Source organism: Rhipicephalus sanguineus, chromosome 3, assembly GCF_013339695.2.
Source record: "Rhipicephalus sanguineus isolate Rsan-2018 chromosome 3, BIME_Rsan_1.4, whole genome shotgun sequence".
Classification (NCBI taxonomy): domain Eukaryota; kingdom Metazoa; phylum Arthropoda; class Arachnida; order Ixodida; family Ixodidae; genus Rhipicephalus; species Rhipicephalus sanguineus.
In genome coordinates, this window is record NC_051178.1 from 83,298,509 (window position 1) to 83,317,083 (window position 18,575).

Below are 18,575 nucleotides of genomic sequence, written 5' to 3' on the forward strand. Positions count from 1 at the left end.
AGTACTATCGATAGTTCAAAATCAACAGCGCGAACTCATTGCAGAAAAAAAGTTCACCATCTCCCACTAAAGGGAACCATGTGGGGATGCGAAGCAGCGCATGGGTCGACTTAAAGTTCCGTTCATCACGGGCACCTTGCCCGATGTTAACGCGTCCTTGCAAGTGCAGCACACCATGAATTCACTGTAGTTGCTGTGGCTGTTACTCGTCCCGAACTCTTGTTGGAGCACGCCACGCGGCTTCATCGCAGAATCTCGTTCCCCGACGTCATCACATGATTGCTGAGAAAGTGAAAGGGGGAGAGGCCACAGCGTCTTACATAGCCCCTTACACAGGCCCGAACGCGCTAGCATGTGCCAGCACACATGGTTTTGTCTGCGTTACGCCAAGCTAGGACAGCCTACGGCAACCCGGGCCCCTAAAGTGCTTTGCACGTATCATCGTCAAGGCGGTCGAAGAACAAGAGGAGGAAGACTTCTCCTTGGCGCGAGCGCGCGCTCAGATGGCTATGCTTGGTGGTAGAAAGTGGATGGTCGCCAATGGAACTACGGACCTACGGACGTAGCCCCGAGAAAAAGCTGCTTCGCATCTAATAAATTTGGTTCCCCGCGCGCGTGGTACATAGTGGAGCCGCAGGAGCAGGTTGTAGCGGAAAAGGAAGCCGTTACATGGGGTAGAACTGCGCGGCTTGAGTTTTATATTGCATTTGATAATTTCAAAATAAAAACATTATCAAGAACTAAGTTTGTTAACTGTAAGATGTAACTGGTTGCTTTTAAATATTAACTTATTGATGGACATATGCCGCCATTTTCACTGCGCAAATAATTTCTCTCTATAAAAATTTCCTCATAAATTAAGCGAAGCTGATAGTAGGCTATCGCGAATATTTTGGCAATTTGGCCAGCCAGCATCATCATCGTTATTCGCACCACTATGAATAGTCTGTTACGTGGTTTTGACAGTGAAGAATTCTGCAGCAAGACTGAGAAATACGAAGCTCTTTTTTTGGTTGAACTTGTGCCCAGAAAATCAAAACTCAGAATACAAGCGATACACGCTGCACACTGATTGCGGCGAGAACAGTCGCCGGCCGTAGAGTAATATGATAACCGGTGGAACGCTTCGTCTTTTATACATCAGTCATCAAACCTTCCAGCGTTATCGCTGGTGCTCGCGTAAGCTCTCGGATAAACTTGAATATTCGCGTCCGGCGCGTAATCTTAAAATGTCAAACAATCTCGAAGCTTCTCAAACATTGCGGCGCGGTCTGCGTCAAACACAGCTTAACAGTCTGTGGGTGAAACCCGAATACATCAAAACAAAGCAATAAACACGCGTGGCAGTAATATCGCTAGTAATATTACTGATGGTACTACCGATTGACTATCGATAGTTTGTTTACACTATCCATAGTTTCAAAGAAACTATCGATACTATCGATAGTCAATTTACCGATAGTTCTGCATCACTAATGCACGCACCCACGCATGTATGTATGTATGTATGTATGTATGTATGTATGTATGTATGTATGTATGTATGTATGTATGTATGTATGTATGTATGTATGTATGTATGTATGTATGTATGTATGTATGTATGTATGTATGTATGTATGTATGTATGTATGTATGAAATATGTGTTATTTAGGTGTTGAGCAATGGACAGTTGACAGGGCCTATGTAAACTAGAGTAGTCTATGCCTTTAGCATTTCTACCCAGTACCGTATCTGTGGCTAGAACGTAGCAAAAAACGAGGAATATATATGACAGGGCTAAATTTTAGAAAACAGTACTGTTTATATGGGGATCATGCATATAATGTTTACGCCTAAACGCTCGGATACTCTAAACTGTTTTACATCAACGTACTTCGAGAAACTGATGCCATAGACCGATACCTCAACTGTCCTCTTCACTGCAGATAGATGGAACTACTCTCTACTACATAGGATATGGAATGTCCCTGTGTGCCCTCAGCATCGCCTTGTGGATCTTCCTCTACTACAAGTGAGTATATATTATATATATATACACCTTCGTGAAGCTTTAACGCAACTTTGTTGGACACAGGAAACAAGTACACTCAAGTAAAGAAAATGATTCATTTATGTGTTCAATAAAAATAATGATGTGATTGGCCTTAGTGTTAAGCTAGTCAACAGGTTTACATCGTCAGCAGCAATGAGTGTGGTGAGATGCACCTGCTGCGTTCGTATTCTCTCCGTTTATGTATTTTACACATACTTCGCTACATGCGTTTTCAGAAACTACAATTCTAAGTTTCAGTAAGTACTCGCAACTTTACAGATATAGACGATTACGTTAGACCGCAAACTAGATATTAAAAAATAACGCGACACATTTTGCGAAGTAGGAGGTCAACAAACATATTACAGCTAATTTGAATTTGTTCTTTATCACCTATCCTTTGGCTTAGCAATAACATTTATGAACTTGCGGCGCTAAGAGATAAGGGCAGCTTCTAGTCCCATTGATAAAGAATGAACACACAGACATACACCCTTAAGGATAACCAACAGGCGGACATTGATACTCTTGTGAAAACGCGATTTCCTTTTCTGATCTGCTGATTATAATGTATTTTCCGAGGGACGCCATTCTCAAAGGCGCTTTTTGGCACATTGTTTTAAGCAAAGTAGCAAGATGCCACCTTATTTTTGTAATACTATTCTTTTACAGTATCTGCAATAAAGGGGAGTATCCGAATTAAAAGATTAAAGGGAAATTGCAAAATAGAAAAAAATTCATAGTCTCATCGCAAGGGCGAAGCAATGAATGCGATTGCAACAAATTGTAATATTATACGAAGTAAGGCTGGCAGCTAACTCTTTTGGACCAGATCTTGCGTAACTCTACAAAGCGCTGGTGTAAGAGAACACGGCCGCACCTGGGAGAGAATGGGAGAGAAGCGGTTTTCGTGCACTCTCTTCGCGTTGAGAGCACATCTCGTAGAAGGGCACACAAGCCGTCTGCTGATGCCTGCCGAGATTACGCGAGCGCCAGCGATCGCGGTATTGGCTTGCCTCTTTCCGTAAATACATGCGACCGTGTGAACACAGTAAAGAGAATTACGTTGCGTGCAAGTGGTTTAACGCAGTATTACATGCTTTCAAGTCATTCCCTCGCGTATCAGTCTTACATAACCTATGATTAACGGCACACAAGCTGGAAATTGTGCGTATCCACTCGTTACCGGGCGCTGTGTAAAGACGCTTTCTCGGTGTACACTCGTGCACGTAGTGTCAACTGCGGTTGCGCGATTGTCGCAGGGATGATTGCATAAAATCCCAGTTTCACCGCACGGGCGAAGCAATGAATGAGATCGCAACAAATTGTAATGTTATACGAAGCAAAACTGGCAGTTCACCATTTCAGATCCGGTATCGCGTAACTCTACAGAACGCTGGTCTAAGAGAATACGGCCGCACCAGGGAGAGAAGCGGTTTTCACAGTGTCTTCGCCTTTACAGCTCAGCACGTTGAATGGTAAACGAGCCGTCTGCTGATGCCTGCCGAGATAGCCCGCGCGCCAGCGATCACGACCACGCCCTTATAATCAACGTTCACAGTTGCTGCTCGAGCGACACATCCCCCTCCCCCTCGCGTCCCTTCAGGCTCCTTCAAGACGAGGGTTGCAATGTGGACTTGTTGGTGACTCATTTTAACAGCTTTGATGCAGCGCGAAACGACACACGGACACGAAAAGGCACACATGGACACAACATAACGTTGTCTGGTGTCCATAAGTGTCTTCTCGTGTGTGTGCGTGTCGTTTCGAGCTACATCAGAGCTGTTTAAATCGTTCAAGACGGGCGGGGCGTTTCCTCTCGGCTTGAACAGAAATCGACGGCAGCCCTCGCACGCGGGATGATATTATCGCACGCGCCCCCGTGCGACGGAGATGGGTCGGCTGGATTTATATCTCTACTTCAGCCGCGTTCGTCGCCCCCGCGCGCGCTTTTAACCGTGGGTAGAACATACGCTGCGCGGGTTGATGTTATACATTTGAGCTTTATACGGAGCATGACGGCGACGGCAAAAACCCCTCGAGAGTGTTTAAAATTGACCTCAGCGCCGCCCCGCCTCTGAAGAGCGGTGATTAGTCACTCTTCGGTGACGCAAGCAGTAAAGCCAACTGGAAGGGCCTGGTAACGAGAACGCTTAAGCATCCCAGTTTTGGTTTCACGCACACTGAAAGCGAGATCTCGGTGTGCCGCAGCTCTACGGACATTAGTATTTACCTCAGATCCTTATGGTATTACTGTAACCTGTACAGAGAAGTTCCTTTCATTTCTCATTTGCACCCAGCCTGCTGAACTTGATAATCTAAAGGTAACTAAAGGTATTTTCGAAAATTAGCCGCAAATCATCTGTCATCGCCCGACCTCCTCACCCAGCAGCCCTTTTCGTTTAAAAACGGCCATATTTGTGAAAATAATGTATTCGTTGAAACATCCTGCACATAGACATTTAGCCTAATGTAAACATTTATTTCGCGTTATATATATACATATATCAACAGAACTGCCAATCACGACTACTAGAATTAATATTCTATATGGCTATTTTTTACGATATTCACAGGGAGCTCCGGTGCCTACGGAACACTATCCATGTCAACCTCATGGTCACCTACTTCCTCATTTCCATTACTTGGATGACGACAGCAACGCTGCAGTCTGTTCCTTCACCTGCGTACCATAAGGTGGGTTACTATCCGAGCACATTTTTATATTTCCGCGAATGCAATGTGTGACACTGAAGCAGACAATTGGCTCCATAGTTCAACAGTACTTGTCAAGGGAAGTACATTGGCTACATGCAGCATGTGAGGATCCAATTCATGATATAAAAGGCGGAAACGGTGCACCTGCGTATTTTCTAGCCAGCTGCGTCACGTCCGTATAATTGAACTCATATAATTGATGTGTGCGTATTTCTAGTCTTCAAGCGCCGGCTTCCTGTTATGAAGGGTAAATAACCTTCAAAAAATGTAATATATGACCTTTACAAATCTTATGTCGACCTGTATCAGCGATGACATTAAGTATTGCATTTCGGAGCACTAGCACTCCGAACATTGTCCTCGACACTCTCCTGGATTCTCCTGAGCTCAGGGTTTCGCTTCCTTGCGTTACAGGGGTGTAACATCTCTAGATTATTTTTCTCTTTTTGAAATGAAATATGGCTGACAATGAAGAATATATCTGCGCGCTATCCTACTTCGAAATTTAGGTCCGTATTAGCAAAACCTTCTTGGAAGTTCTGTGCAGTAGGTGCAGTCAATGCCCTGTCCCGCTACCTCACAGGAGCCTCTCTAAGCATTCATCGCGTGCACGGAGGCGTACGTGAGTGGCTTGCATCCGTAACGTGAACTGGGCGCCTCGTAGTGGTGCTGTTCCTAACGCACTAGTTTTGGTTAGTGTTGGCGCCAGTTACACGTGAAAGAGATGATCAAAAGACTGCTGATTCGCTTTTCGCTCGCATCTCGCCTTACCGAAGTGTTGGATGATGGAGGAGCCTGTGAGGGCTTACTTCAGGCGTTGAAGTCCCTATTCTCGAAACAGAGTTTAAAAATACGTGCCGCGCGTTTCGAGCTCGCAGACGACTGCTCCTGTGTGATTTACGCTTCTTTCTGTGTACGATATTCATCGACTCATTTTGATGTATGTTCTCTTGATGAAAATGTATGACTTGTGCTCTACCTTCTCCCTATACGCTATATCTTTCCCGATGGAATGTATGGTCCGAAATTTCACATATATGAATACTGTGATATTTAAGGCAGAATTTTCACGCAGCAGGCACATGTGCTTAGGGTTTCTTTTCTTATTTGAGCAAATTTAGAAAAAGCAGTCTGTGTTAGCCTAACTGTCTTTCTAATGCTTGGTTACCTAGTGAGCTAGGCGGACATTTCTTGCACGAGAATTGAAATGCCTTATGTACAGTATAATCAGCTTCACATTCCCGTGCATAATGCAATTTACCACTTTACACTGGTGATATGTCAAACGATTCGAACAAATTTCAGTATCACAGCAGTTTCAATATAGCCGGTTTGAAAGTGCGACATTGATTTTCCGGTTACCTTTGTGCTAAAGTATATAAATAGCACGGATGCTCGTATAGGAACAGTTTCATCCGAGACAAATGTAAGTACGTTAGAGTAGAGCCTTCAAACACACGGCCTGCCCAGCACACGACCGTCTTCCTCCAATATATATATGTTTAATTCTCTTGATAAGTATGCTCATCAGCTACACAGCCGTGACTGGTCTCAAGCTTTCTTTCTTTTACAGCGAAAGCTGTTATGAGATCATTTCAGCGGCCGTTTTTGGCGCCGTAGTTGTCCGCCGCCGCCGGTGTCCATGACCACTATCGCTCGAAATAAAAAAAAAACGAAATAAGAAAAAAATTCCAGGATGGAACGAGGTTCGAACCTGGGCCCTCTGCGTGGGAGCCCAGTATTCAACCTCAGAGCCATGCCGGTGCTTGAAACTGCTTTCATAAAGGTCCTATGCAGGCTTCATGTCGGGAAGGAACCACATTAGCATATGCAATATAGCGTGGTAGAAGAGTAAAATAAACACCAAACGTCGCACATCGCGAATTCTGTAACCATGCGTCACACAATCCGAATGGCGCAACGAGTAGGTTGTTGAATGCTTCCAATCCATTACAAAGGGCTCCGCCATAATTCTTCATCGTTATCAGGCACAGCATCAACAAAGAGCGCATAATGCCTTACATGCGTATAGCAGGTACCAACGCTCTCCGTAGAATGACGAAAAATGGCATATTGCCTGCTTCCCTACTTATAAAAAATTACAGTGATTTATAGCGTAGTCGGTTCCTCGCAAGTGCACTTGTATTGGTTGCCAAGGAAGCCCATAAGCGCATGATTCATTTCCCCGGGGTCTCAGTAAAGTTCTCCCCCCCCTCTCCCACTTCAACGTATGTTATACAGCATGACGGGAGAGGGAAATAACAACCGGGCGCCACCCAATGCAAATTACATAACTGGTGGGCCGTTTAAAGCTTCCAACCCATTACAAAGGGCTGAGCCACAATTCTTCATCGTCATCAGCCGTCGCGTCAACAAAGTGCACATAATGCCTTACAGACGTGTAGCTGGTACCTCGCTTCTCCGCAAAATGACGAATAGTGGCATAGTCGGTACTTCGCAATAATGGCTTAGTAGGTGCTTCCAAACTTCACAAAAATTGTGATTTATGGCGTAGTGGGTACCTCGCTAGTGTACTTGTATTAGTAGCCCCAAGAGAGCTTACAACGGGCTCTAGAAAAGCCGCTCTTCCAGCTTTCACTGTGACTGCGCTGCGGTTCCAGCGCAGGCCTGGCGTTTTTTTTTTTTTTCGTGAGGTACCCCATGCGGACACTACGTGTTGAAACATGATCGTCCAGCAAAAACTCTACACTTCAGACCATTCTGGACAACAGTATCGATATGCTTAAAGAAGCTTTATTTGATATTTCGGCCGTGGGCCCGGTGTTTGTCAGACGAAACACCCTGCTTGAAACACCCTGCTATATATATATATATATATATATATATATATATATATATATATATATATATATATATATATATATATATATATATATATATACACCCTGCTATATATATATATATTTATATATATATTTTTTTTGCTGGGTGCCATGCGTTTTTATTACGTCAGAAAAGAAATCGTCAATTTCTTGAGTAAGAATTTCATTTATCAAAAGTGTGTTTATTATTTTGTACGCACAAAGCTGCAAAACACGTCTCCCTCTCTTTCCGAAGCAGTGAATCGTAAATATGTGCACATGGTGCAGGAGCAACCAGCTGAAAGCATTATATCCGGTTATCAGTAAATCCCCAGTTCCCCCTCTCTCCTTCTTATCTTTCCACTCCCCTTTCCCAATCACCTAGCGTAGAGTAGCCAACCGGACATGTGCCTGGTTAACCTCCCTCTTTTCTTTTTTTTGCTTCCTTCCTTCCTTCTTTTCTTCCTTCCTTCCTTCCTTCCTTCCTTCCTTCCTTCCTTCCTTCCTTCCTTCCTTCCTTCCTTCCTTCCATCCTTCCCTCCTTCCTTCTTTGCTGCCTTCCTTCCTTTCTTCCTTCCATTCCCAGTTTAGCACATCGCTCACCCATTCGCGGCAGAAGATAACCGTTGCCTGTTTCACATTCTTCCGATGTTGGATATCAGAAGTAAATTATTATCGAGAATGAAGGGAGCGTACAGAATATAATATCTGTTTTTGTTGGGAAGTGGACTAGGGGGCAGAATCGAACCGCAAATTGAGTCGGGGGGTCAGGACAGGAAGTGCACCTTGCGCGGCGCTTTGTGAAGTGAGTCGACCACAAATGACCACTAAGTACGTAGAGCGCACACGCCACTGCTTTAGAATATATTCATTGTGTTAAAGTGATGCATATCTTTTCGGCAGGGGGAGGGAGCGAGACAGTTTTCATTCATAAATTGGCCGAGTGCCTAAGAAGGCGTACGTAGTTCCGATTAACAACTCGTACATAGTTCCGGTTAGCAGAAAGAAAGGATGAGGTGTAAGGAGAGGAGGAGGGTGTAGAGAAGAAAATGTCACAAGCGGCAACAAGGTAACCGCGCACACCGTGCAGCAGTAGCGAACGTCGTTATTAACGCGTGTCACGAAGTGCCGTATGCCTCAGAAACTTGAGTTAACCACGGAAAGTCTTGGAGGAATCAGAATACACTCAACGGGAGCGAAGTGCACTAATTGTATGTCAGCCCAAACCACTCAGCAACCCATTACCACCGTCAGTATCCCGGCTACAGCTTCGTCGCCGTTACTGTACATTAGGCGGCCGCTTTTAACACGGCGGTGTTGCTCGTGTTTGTGGGGCTGTCCCTTTTAAACTGTTGAAACTACTTTTTCTGCAGACATCAACGTATACTTACTCTTGGGGTTTGCCTAAATACTAACATCTCGGGCACGTAACAAGCGACCCTAGTTGCCTATTATGGTAAATAGAAGCCTAAATCGAGTTGCACATTCGGGAAAATGCCATGCTGCTCATGTTTTATGTTGGGCAAAGCAATGGCCAGCACTTAATCAATAGCGCGAGCAGTAGTGTACAACGGAGGTTGCCTAGTAGTGATGTGAAGGAAATATATGAATACAGTACAATGAACGAAGCTCTCAAAGAATGCGAATGAGGGCTAAAACTCCGTGAAGGGTTATGATAAGCGACAGAGATAACAAAATGGTCTAGACATTTTTGTTTGGGACTACTGGCGTACGTGTATTCCATAAAAACACACGAACCATGCTGAAGTCCGTGTTGTCTCGTGCTGCATAATTACGCTGTTTGAATGACTCCCACAGTCGGAGATGACGCTAAGTTAATTAAAATTGCTCAGTGTTTGACTCAGTCTTTTTTACCTTTACCTTTCCTGGGAACTTCTGCAGTTTTTAAAGAGCCCCTCACCAGGCCACGAAGAAAATTTCAGTTATTCAGTAGACGTTACGTGCCCAATAGAGAGCATTCTACCGCAGGAATTTTTCAGATTGGTTCATTACAAGCAGAAATATAAAAAAAAAATTGGCCGCGTATCTGCGTGCTACGCTGCAAATCCCGCCGAACGACGATAGACGAGCGCTGCATGAGATATCAGCGCCATTTGGCATATGTCGGGAAACATGAGCTTGTACAGAGGGTTTCCTTCTTCTGTGGCAGAGGGCATTCGTCGCCGTCTTGTATTTTCAACGCCGCACTTTCAACGCAGCCGCCATTTTAAGCGCAGCTTAAGAAACTAGGGTCTTTAGAATTACGTATCTATGTATTTTCTGGTAAAGGAACAAACTACCTAATGCTTACATAGTGGTGTTGCGCCTCAGTTATGCGTAATGTTTGCTTTTTGATCGACAATGTACACAAGTATGAACCTACAAACCAGTTCAAGATGGCTGGCCCTTGGGCAAGCGGTTCAACTTTTTCCGGGTGGCTGAAGCGGGTGACAGACAAACAGACAGACCAAAATTTCTGCGTTTAAGTTCCCCAAGAAAGACTATCGTCTTGAAAAAAATATTTTGAAGTGGCGCACAACCATGATGTCAGGAGGCGAGCTTCGCAGCCTTGCCACTTGCTCTGTCTAGCCCTCTCAAGCCTAACTCCTTCCTTGTGTTCTCCGTTCCAGAGCCGGAAGATCACGTGATGCACACGTCAGGATGCGCGGGCGAGATGCACCCTCCTTTTTTCTCTGACGTTTAGCTGCGCTAGAGTGCCTCAAGGCGAATACCATTTGCAGAGTCGGAACATTTCCGGTAGCAGTTTTTCTGCTCCATTCAGAGCAAGTCTGTTCATTGGCAAATTGAGAGTGCTCCCTGCATGTTCCATTGGCAGATATGGAGCAGCTCCGCCGCCAGATTCACTTAACGGAGCAGCTCTCTCTACTCCGCGAAAAGCAGAAGTCGCAAGCTCCCTGCGAGTGCGCGAAGCGTGGCGTGTTGCCTGCGCGATGCAATGCGCTACCCGACCGCGCCCGTTCTCTCCGCTCGCGCCTGTGTAGGCGAAAACAACGCGAAACGCGAGGAATGCTGGGCGCTTGCGAAGGAGATGTGGGCGCTTGTGTTCCATTTGCTCTGGCGAGGGCGCTTGTGTTCCACTGGCAGGTTTCCTTTGCTTGCTCTCCGCCGGAGTGGAGTGCTTCTGCGCAGAGTTCGTCTGTCACTCCGAATCCGCCAATGGAATTCACCATCAATATCCTTCTTGCCCGCCGCTGGTGAGGTGAGGAGGACGACTGGTGAGAAGGACGCGGACGTTCTTTTTGGTGCACGGCGCAGCACAGCACCTTTACCTACGTCACCGCCCCATCTTGGAGCACAGCGCCCGCTAGGAGAAGAGCAGACGACGTTCAGCTTGAAATCTGAGGTTTTTCCCCGGTGCGTAGCGATGTAGCTCTTGGCAGACACGATCGTGAGCACGCAATGTCAGCATTGCGCTTGACTGCCCAAAATGGCCAGAACTGGTGAGGGGCCCTTTGAAGCAGTTCAAATCGTCGTTGCTTTGCATGTTTGTTTGTGTGCGCCCGTTTGGACGTTCACTTTATCGTGCAATTTAGCATGAAGGAGGGTATCTTAATTTCATCTTCTAAATCATCTTCTCTTGTGTGTTTATCCATGAAGCGACAGCATTTAGCACTGAGATACATAATCGCCTTTATTTGTGCTTCATCCAAACATGCATGAAGGAGTTCTTTTCTCTTATGTCCGTGTTTCCACGTCTTGCCTTTTTTCATAGTAGCTAAAAACCTATGCCAATTCGCGGTTTATCAAAGAAAAAATGCAGTGCACGCTTCAAAACTAACCGCAGCGCGTTAGCAGTCTCAGTGTTTCAGCTCAACGAACTAAAGGCATAAACGTTGGCTATGTAGCGTTAAAATTATGACGGATAATGCGCAGCCCACGCGTCCACGCGTGATGGAAGGCGTATATTTAATGAGACGACAGAATGCAGCCACTCTCTCATCAATACGCAGAATAGTACTGGAAAATATACAAGGTGTCTACGTATGTGATTCATCTGCATAGGCCTTTAAGAAGACGAATATAGAAACCAACTCCGAACGTTTATAAGAGCGCAAGAGTACTTCCAAACACGAGATGGAAGCCGTTACAAAATGCAGAGGAGCAAGGAAGCTCTTTTACGTAAGAACTATGTGTGCCTATTCTTGTGCTATCTACCACAGTTATAATATTAACAGAGGGAAAATAGACAACTACCCTTGTAACGTCACCTTTACTCTTCCCGAACCAGGACGAATTTTTCGGCGACTAACGAGGCTTTATTTCTGAGAAATCCGTATGGATTTTCTTGTGGCTTCGTGCTACGAATGGGTGGTTGTCTATTTTCCCTTTCTTAACCCTTCCGCCACCATGCGGGATTCCGCAGAACTGATTTTCAGTAAGTTATAATATTAGCTTAGCAGTGCTAGCGGTATGAGTTTCAGTTAATTCCTAAGTCGAATCTGGAACACTGAATAGACAAAATTATTTGGAACGTACTTCTTTGTTCGTTTGCAGTGGTCATTCCTTTTAATGCGATAGTAGTCATAGGGACACTATCGGTGGGTTCCTCACCGAATTATTGTGAATTTTTTAGCATTGACTGCAATAGAGACAGGGCACTGAGGATTCCATTTTGTTGCGCACCCGCAGGTATTTAGCGAACAAAAGATATTTTTACGTTACGCAATCAAATACAAGCATATTTCCGCAAGCAGGCCCTAACGACCACGGTCCACTTCCACTACCAGCCCAGTTAGATTCTAGGGAACCTTGAGTCGGCTGCTACGAAAACTGCTATTTGTATTTCTTGGAGGCTACGGCCTAATCCGAGGTCACATATCTCCTAAAGTCTTAGACGCGCTTTAGCAAAGGGGCCATGGTGCAGACGACATCGGGCGGCAGAGATGATGTCGTCAGCCTGCTCGCTGAGTCCCTAATTATGCTTCTACACCAAGGTCGGACATTTTGGAGTGTGGTGAGGTCCATGGTGTAGGGCGCTTCCCATATTGAAGATCGTCTTCCAACAGTAACACATGACTGAAGCAAGGTTGGCTCTGGTACTCAGGGTCATATATATAGGCTAAGCATTCTTCTCGGAATGTTTTGGGGAAGGCTTATAATCTACCCCTGTGGTACCTGGATGTTTCTCCGCGGTACATGCAATTTGTTTATAATTGACTTGATCAAATGCAAGCTCCTTTTGGTACTCTGTTTAACATTACTGCTGTTTCCATATACGTTTCATTTCGCCTGTTCGCGTTCTCTCATCCATAGCTTTTCATCAGGCGGTCAACGATGCTATTTGCATTCAATGCGCATTTCCTATTTTATTCTTACGCGTACATGTAATTACGCAATTGAGCCTCTTCTGCAGCCTTTCATTTTCTTTTAATTTCTGTTTGCCGTTATGAAAATGTCCAGCCTATATGTATTATTTGTTCTCTGCAAAAAAAAAGTACACTCTTGCAGACGCACAGTAGTACGGACAGCTTTCAAAATGCGTATGTTGTTTCTTTTTTTTCTTGTCACTCTTATTTCATAACAAAATTGTCCGCGTAACTCTGCCATTCTTCAAGCTGTCCAATAGTGAAACTTTCATTTGGTGAGCACATTGAACCGCAAGTGTGATCACAGCTCACCGTTGGATCTCGGATTGTCTAACTGTGAAAGTCTATATTAAGTTCCTCTATTTCCCCGTGCACAGAATACACAGTTATAACCTCTGAGTGAGAAGCCATCCTGGCTATCTACATCTTGCTTGTTACGTTTTCGTGCTCACATTTTGTAACTGAAGTCATATAGAATCAAACCAAGAAAAGAGAACTTACTTTGACAGCTGCTTAGCCGCATGCCTTAAACGCGAATTAAATCTCAGCAATAATCGCAACTGTGGTCCTTATATCAGTGCCGCCGTCACAAACGCGGCCACTTTCAGACGACAGCGGGAATTCACGGCGCTAGCCGCTCGTAAACCAAGCGCGCGAAACCAAAAAAAAAAAACAACTATCAAAAGACGCCGACGCGCCGCACACCTACTCACCCCAACCGATAGTCTACGATCAAACGCCCGGCAAAGTCTCGAAAGATCGCGAAGGAAAGCATGATGCAACGCCGAGCGACGCCGCCGCGATTGGAACCGTCCAGAAAGGTCTCGCCCTATCCCTAGCCTTGGCTGTGCTGCACGCCGGAGAACCCTCCCGACGCTTCTGGAACCCGGGGGAGAGGAGATAAAAGCGTGCACCAACGACGGAAGGAGTCAGTCGGTCCGGAGATGGTGAACTTATGTAGAGTGTGGCTCCGCCAGCCAAAGAAGGCGTGTTTATGATGTTGTGCGGTCAGTCGATCGTCGATCTGGAAGAATCGGATGAGGACACCGTGTGAGCAGTGACAAGTTACCCGAGTGTTTCCTGCAAGAGAAACATTCGGGGCCGACGACGGAAGGAGGAACAGAACGACGATCAGCGCTGGAGTTTGCGTGAGTGTTTCCTGGAAGAGAAGCATTCAAGTACCGTCCAAGAATTGTGGACTGGATACGCGGTTGAATATTCGGAACTTTAATTGTTCGTTAATAGGTTGTAATGCATGATATTGCATTTGTAGCCCGTAATCTCTTTGTTTAGTTCCGTTGTGTTAACACCATCTGAGTTATACTGTGAAGTTGTAACTGGTACCAGCCGAGTCTGCATGTTTGTGCGATGTTTGTACTGCCCTAGCTAAGAATATATTTTGTCTGTTTTGTCGACTCTCGGCTCTGAGTCGGTCTTTGGACCACAACCGGCGTTCGCTGGCGCACTAAAAGGACCAACTCTAAACTGTCCGCGCTTTCGAGGTGCGTTTCGGGGGGCCCGATACGTTCGCCCTTCGAATCCTTCCGGCGATTGCCATCCCCATTAACGGGACAAGTGACAGCCGCCCACTTACAGAACCCTCGAAATTAAGACTGTTCCTCAACAGTGCATCCTGTTCAAATAGTACTGCGTTGCTGTCTGACAAACTAACTGAGGCGTTGCGCAGGCTTTTCGCCAATGTGTTTATGCTTGTAAAAGGAATACCTAGAATTACGCTCTACTCTGTTGAAAGCTGACAAGGACTACTACCTTTAAACTTCTCACATTTCCAGCCATGAGACGATAATTGCTAGTGATTTGAAAAACAGATCGCAATAAGAGCAGATGCCGGACCGGGTATAATGCTGGCGTCCCTTTTATATGGCCTCAGAGTGGCTTGAACGCACTGAGCAAGCGATAGAAACGATTCCAGGAGTGGCGAGGTGATAGCTTTGGAAAACCTTGATTCAATGCAGAAAGGTTGTTTCTGCGGACTACTAACGCACGCAAGACAACTAAAAACAGGTCCACATGCCACACCGAGAATTGCCACTACATTTAACTGCCTATCTGCAGACGTAAGATCAAAGGCGGTGCGCTACTTCGGCAGAACCTGCCGGTGCAGAGTGCGTACAGCTTACTACACCTATGATATTGAAATTCCATTGATGTTTTAAAACGCGAATATGCAAACCGTCTCAAGTTCAATTTGCGCAAAAATCAATAATGGCCTGCGACCTGTGCGAAAAATACTGAAGTACGCTTATTACAGCGACAGGGCGAAGAAGTCGGAAGAAACAGAACAGGAGAACTGGCAATTAATATTAACTGATTTGGAAGAGCGACGCGAGTGAAAAAGTTAAAGCGAAAGGATTCTGTATATGTGTCCGGTAATCCGCGGCATTCCGGGAACATTGCCTTCCCTTATTTGTCCCGAGTCCCGCAGCTCTGAATGTATTTCCTGGCAAGAAGAATGTAAAGAATACGGAGAACAAAATCAAATTGTTACGGTCAACTTAAACGACAGTGTTGTACGTGGCACGTCTCTTGTTGTCCCAGTGTCGTCGAGAATAAGCTAAGCTTCACCGCAATCCCACTGTCCGAACAAGCCCGGAAGCACCCGAGGTATGCCGCGTGCTTGCGTGGTGAACAAATAGTCAGTGTCTCGCGGAAGACGCGGGTAAAAGTAAAAGAACTCGTGGCAAGGCAAAATGAGGTTTCTTTCTTCTTGTCAGACGGTCGACTGTTCTCGGCAAGTTTTCTCTTGAGCATATACTATGATGCTCAGTTTAATAACGTCGGTGGCTCTGAAACCCAACTCCCTGACCGGCTTGTCCAACCCCTCAGGCAAAGTCGCAGCCGACTTGTGAGGCAGACGGAAGAAGTGCTTAAGGAACAGCACAAACAGAAGAAGCGCTGAGACAGGCGCGAACAAAGTGTCGCTGACTTCAAGGCTCCAGAAAGACCGTATTACTTTCTGCTTCCCCACTGGATGCAAACGTGCAGGAGACAGGCAGCGTAAACATACCAATATGCGCGCCGCGGTTCCTTTTCTCACAAAAGTATTTGCATGTCAGGATTCAGTAATGAATTCATCCCACTTCGACGCTTTTATTGTGAGGCACTAAATAAATCTAGACGAGTTGTTGTCCGCCAAGCACGTTCTTATTTTGTGCAAATCGAATGTTGACACTCCTGACATAATACGAAAAATGCAGTGGTGAAAGATATTATAGTCAGGAAAAAAAAACATTGACACCATGATGATCTCTTATGCTACTCGCAAATATTTTATTATTATACAAGGGTTCTTACCTGGGCTAGTTGGTTCATGAACATTCATGAACAGCGATGTGTCCTGTGTGTTTCACCGTTCCGTATTTCGTGTTGTTCTGCCATAATCTCCATTAGCGAAACAACACAAACGCCAACTTGTTTCCTTTTCTTGTGTGCGTGTTTCCAGGCCTCAATTTCTCTCATGATGAACCCTTACGAACTTACTCTACTTTCTGCATTTTAACTGCTAGCTTCTTTTTCTTGTCAAAAGATATAACTGAGCAACGAAGGTTGACTGCCTTCTAACGCGCCCTCGTAGTATTGCGGCTGTTCCTGCTCAGAAGTCGGGCTCATAATTGGTCTCAATATTTTGAAAGCGTCAGTTTGCATATCAATATTTCAAAAAACCAAGCTAGCCTAATTTTTGGAAACGGGATGCCTTTTACGTTCATTGCTGACGAACGATCTCGCAGTAATATAAGCGGCCTGGTTGTAAAATAAAGATTACTCTCTCTCTCTCTACCTGAAGAACTCGTCCAGGCTGCTTTAAGTAATATAGAAAGGAATGTCTGTATGCAGGTATCAGGCTCGAGGTGCACTTCAGCCTTATGCGTCTTTAGAAATGTGTACAGTGCCTGCATAACGTCTTTCACCAGAAAACCTTTTCCTATGTTTCGAGCCTTGGCTGCTAGAGCTAGGGATAATGTTTCAAACACCGTCCAAATGCCAAATGATATTACAGCTCCACGTGGCTTTCAAGCAATATTTTTTTTTAAAGTTCACCAAACATTGACTAGCTGCCATTACTTGGAGTGTCATTTCCCTTTCGTGGCTGAAAGGGAAGTGTATCAGAATTTTTTGTGGTTAATACAGTGAAACTTCACTTGAACGAGCTTCAAGGGACCGTAGGAAAAAGTTCGTTAAGGTGAAAGTTCGCTGAACGGAAGAACCTATGTTGCAACTTTTAATCAAGAGCTAAAGAAAACAGGAGTTGGTATGAAAATGGAACCCTTTTGTTTGCAATGATGCTTATTTGAATGTGAATATCTGCTTACTTAGCATGGTTTGAAGAATACAGTAATTATTTCCTGAACTTGTGCACTTAAGACAGCAGTGGTCATGAATTGAGTCACCGTGTCGAAGCTCTTAAACCTTCTCCGGCACAACACTTTGCTGGGCAGCGAAATATTTCACTTTCTCCAAGTACATCAGTGCTTCTGTAGATACAATTCTTGGTGCTTCCTCTGCAAGGGTTACTTATTCCCCGTACTCCTCTTCTCCTTGAGGTAGGACGCATGTCTCAGCGTAGCCAAATACGTAGCCAACCATTCCAGTTCAAAGCCGAAGGGGGCAGACTGCTCGTCACGTCGTATGAAGCGCCGTTATCAGCGTAAAATAATGGCCTCCGCGAGGGGCGCTGGTGGCGCGCCGTTGGCGGAGCTTATCGCGGAGGCCACACTAAAGCTATGCTACAAGAAGTGCAGTTGTACTTGTGATCAGTACTACGTGGGAAGCAGTGGATGAAGTCACAAAATGTGTTCATAGAACTCAAATGCGCTCTGCACTATATTTCGTTAAACTGGAGTGCATTAGCATTGGGCGTACTGGCGCTTCGGCGGGGCACAAATTTCTGTGGCACATACCCGTTTATTTTTGGAGATAGGGTTGAACAGATTACGGCTAGCTTAAACAGCTTCTCTGTTACAAAATCTATAAAGAGTGGTTCAAATTTTTACGACAGTTACGCAATATGATGACGCGATAATAAAGTGAGAGGATATATTAATTACTACAACTATTAACCAACCGATTATGCATCGTCACTCCTTTTAAGGTTTGAATCAGTAATTTAGTTTGATTCCGCGCACGTCAAGAACAGGGCGCTGCCGTTTTTGATATAGAATACCATTGAGGTATTTATTCTTGTACATGCAGAGTGCCTGTTTCATGTACGTGGTGCTCACATACCTCATGGGAACCAACTTCTTCTGGATGTTCGTTGAGGGCCTCTACCTGTTTATCTTGGTCGTCAAGACTTTCTCCGTGGAGATGGTTCGTGCTCACGTCTACGCAGCAATTGGTTGGGGTGAGTACAAAGTGCACGCTGCCGTTCGTTTTTTAGATGCGAAGTATCTCTTGCTCGGGGGTATGTAACGCGGCGTGGTAATCCGCACGCGGCGTAGTAGTCCGCACTCACATACGCATGCGCGACTCACCTCCTTCCCTCTCTCCAACAGCTGCGCCTTACTCTCTTCACTTCTCTACCAGCACCTGCTTGCGCTTCTCCTGCGTTCTCGCTTCTGCTCTCGCGGCGCATGCGCTACTCTCCTCCTCTAGTCTCCTCTCCTTCAAGTGGTAGAGCGCTGCGCGCGTTCAGTCCAGCGCTTGCCTCGGTT

The 18,575-nt window shown here is 45.4% G+C and overlaps 1 protein-coding gene across 3 annotated transcripts in view; it reads left to right on the forward strand.

Moving 5' to 3' along the window:
* Positions 1-18,575, forward strand: part of LOC119386797 (diuretic hormone receptor) — a 130,634-nt gene that overhangs the window by 94,816 nt on the left and 17,243 nt on the right. For all 3 annotated transcript variants that reach the window (XM_037654070.2, XM_037654071.2, XM_049413245.1), the window contains 3 exons: positions 1,930-2,015; positions 4,613-4,733; positions 18,115-18,265. In XM_037654070.2, coding sequence (XP_037509998.1) covers positions 1,930-2,015; positions 4,613-4,733; positions 18,115-18,265 — 358 coding nt within the window. The remainder of the gene's footprint in view (positions 1-1,929; positions 2,016-4,612; positions 4,734-18,114; positions 18,266-18,575) is intronic.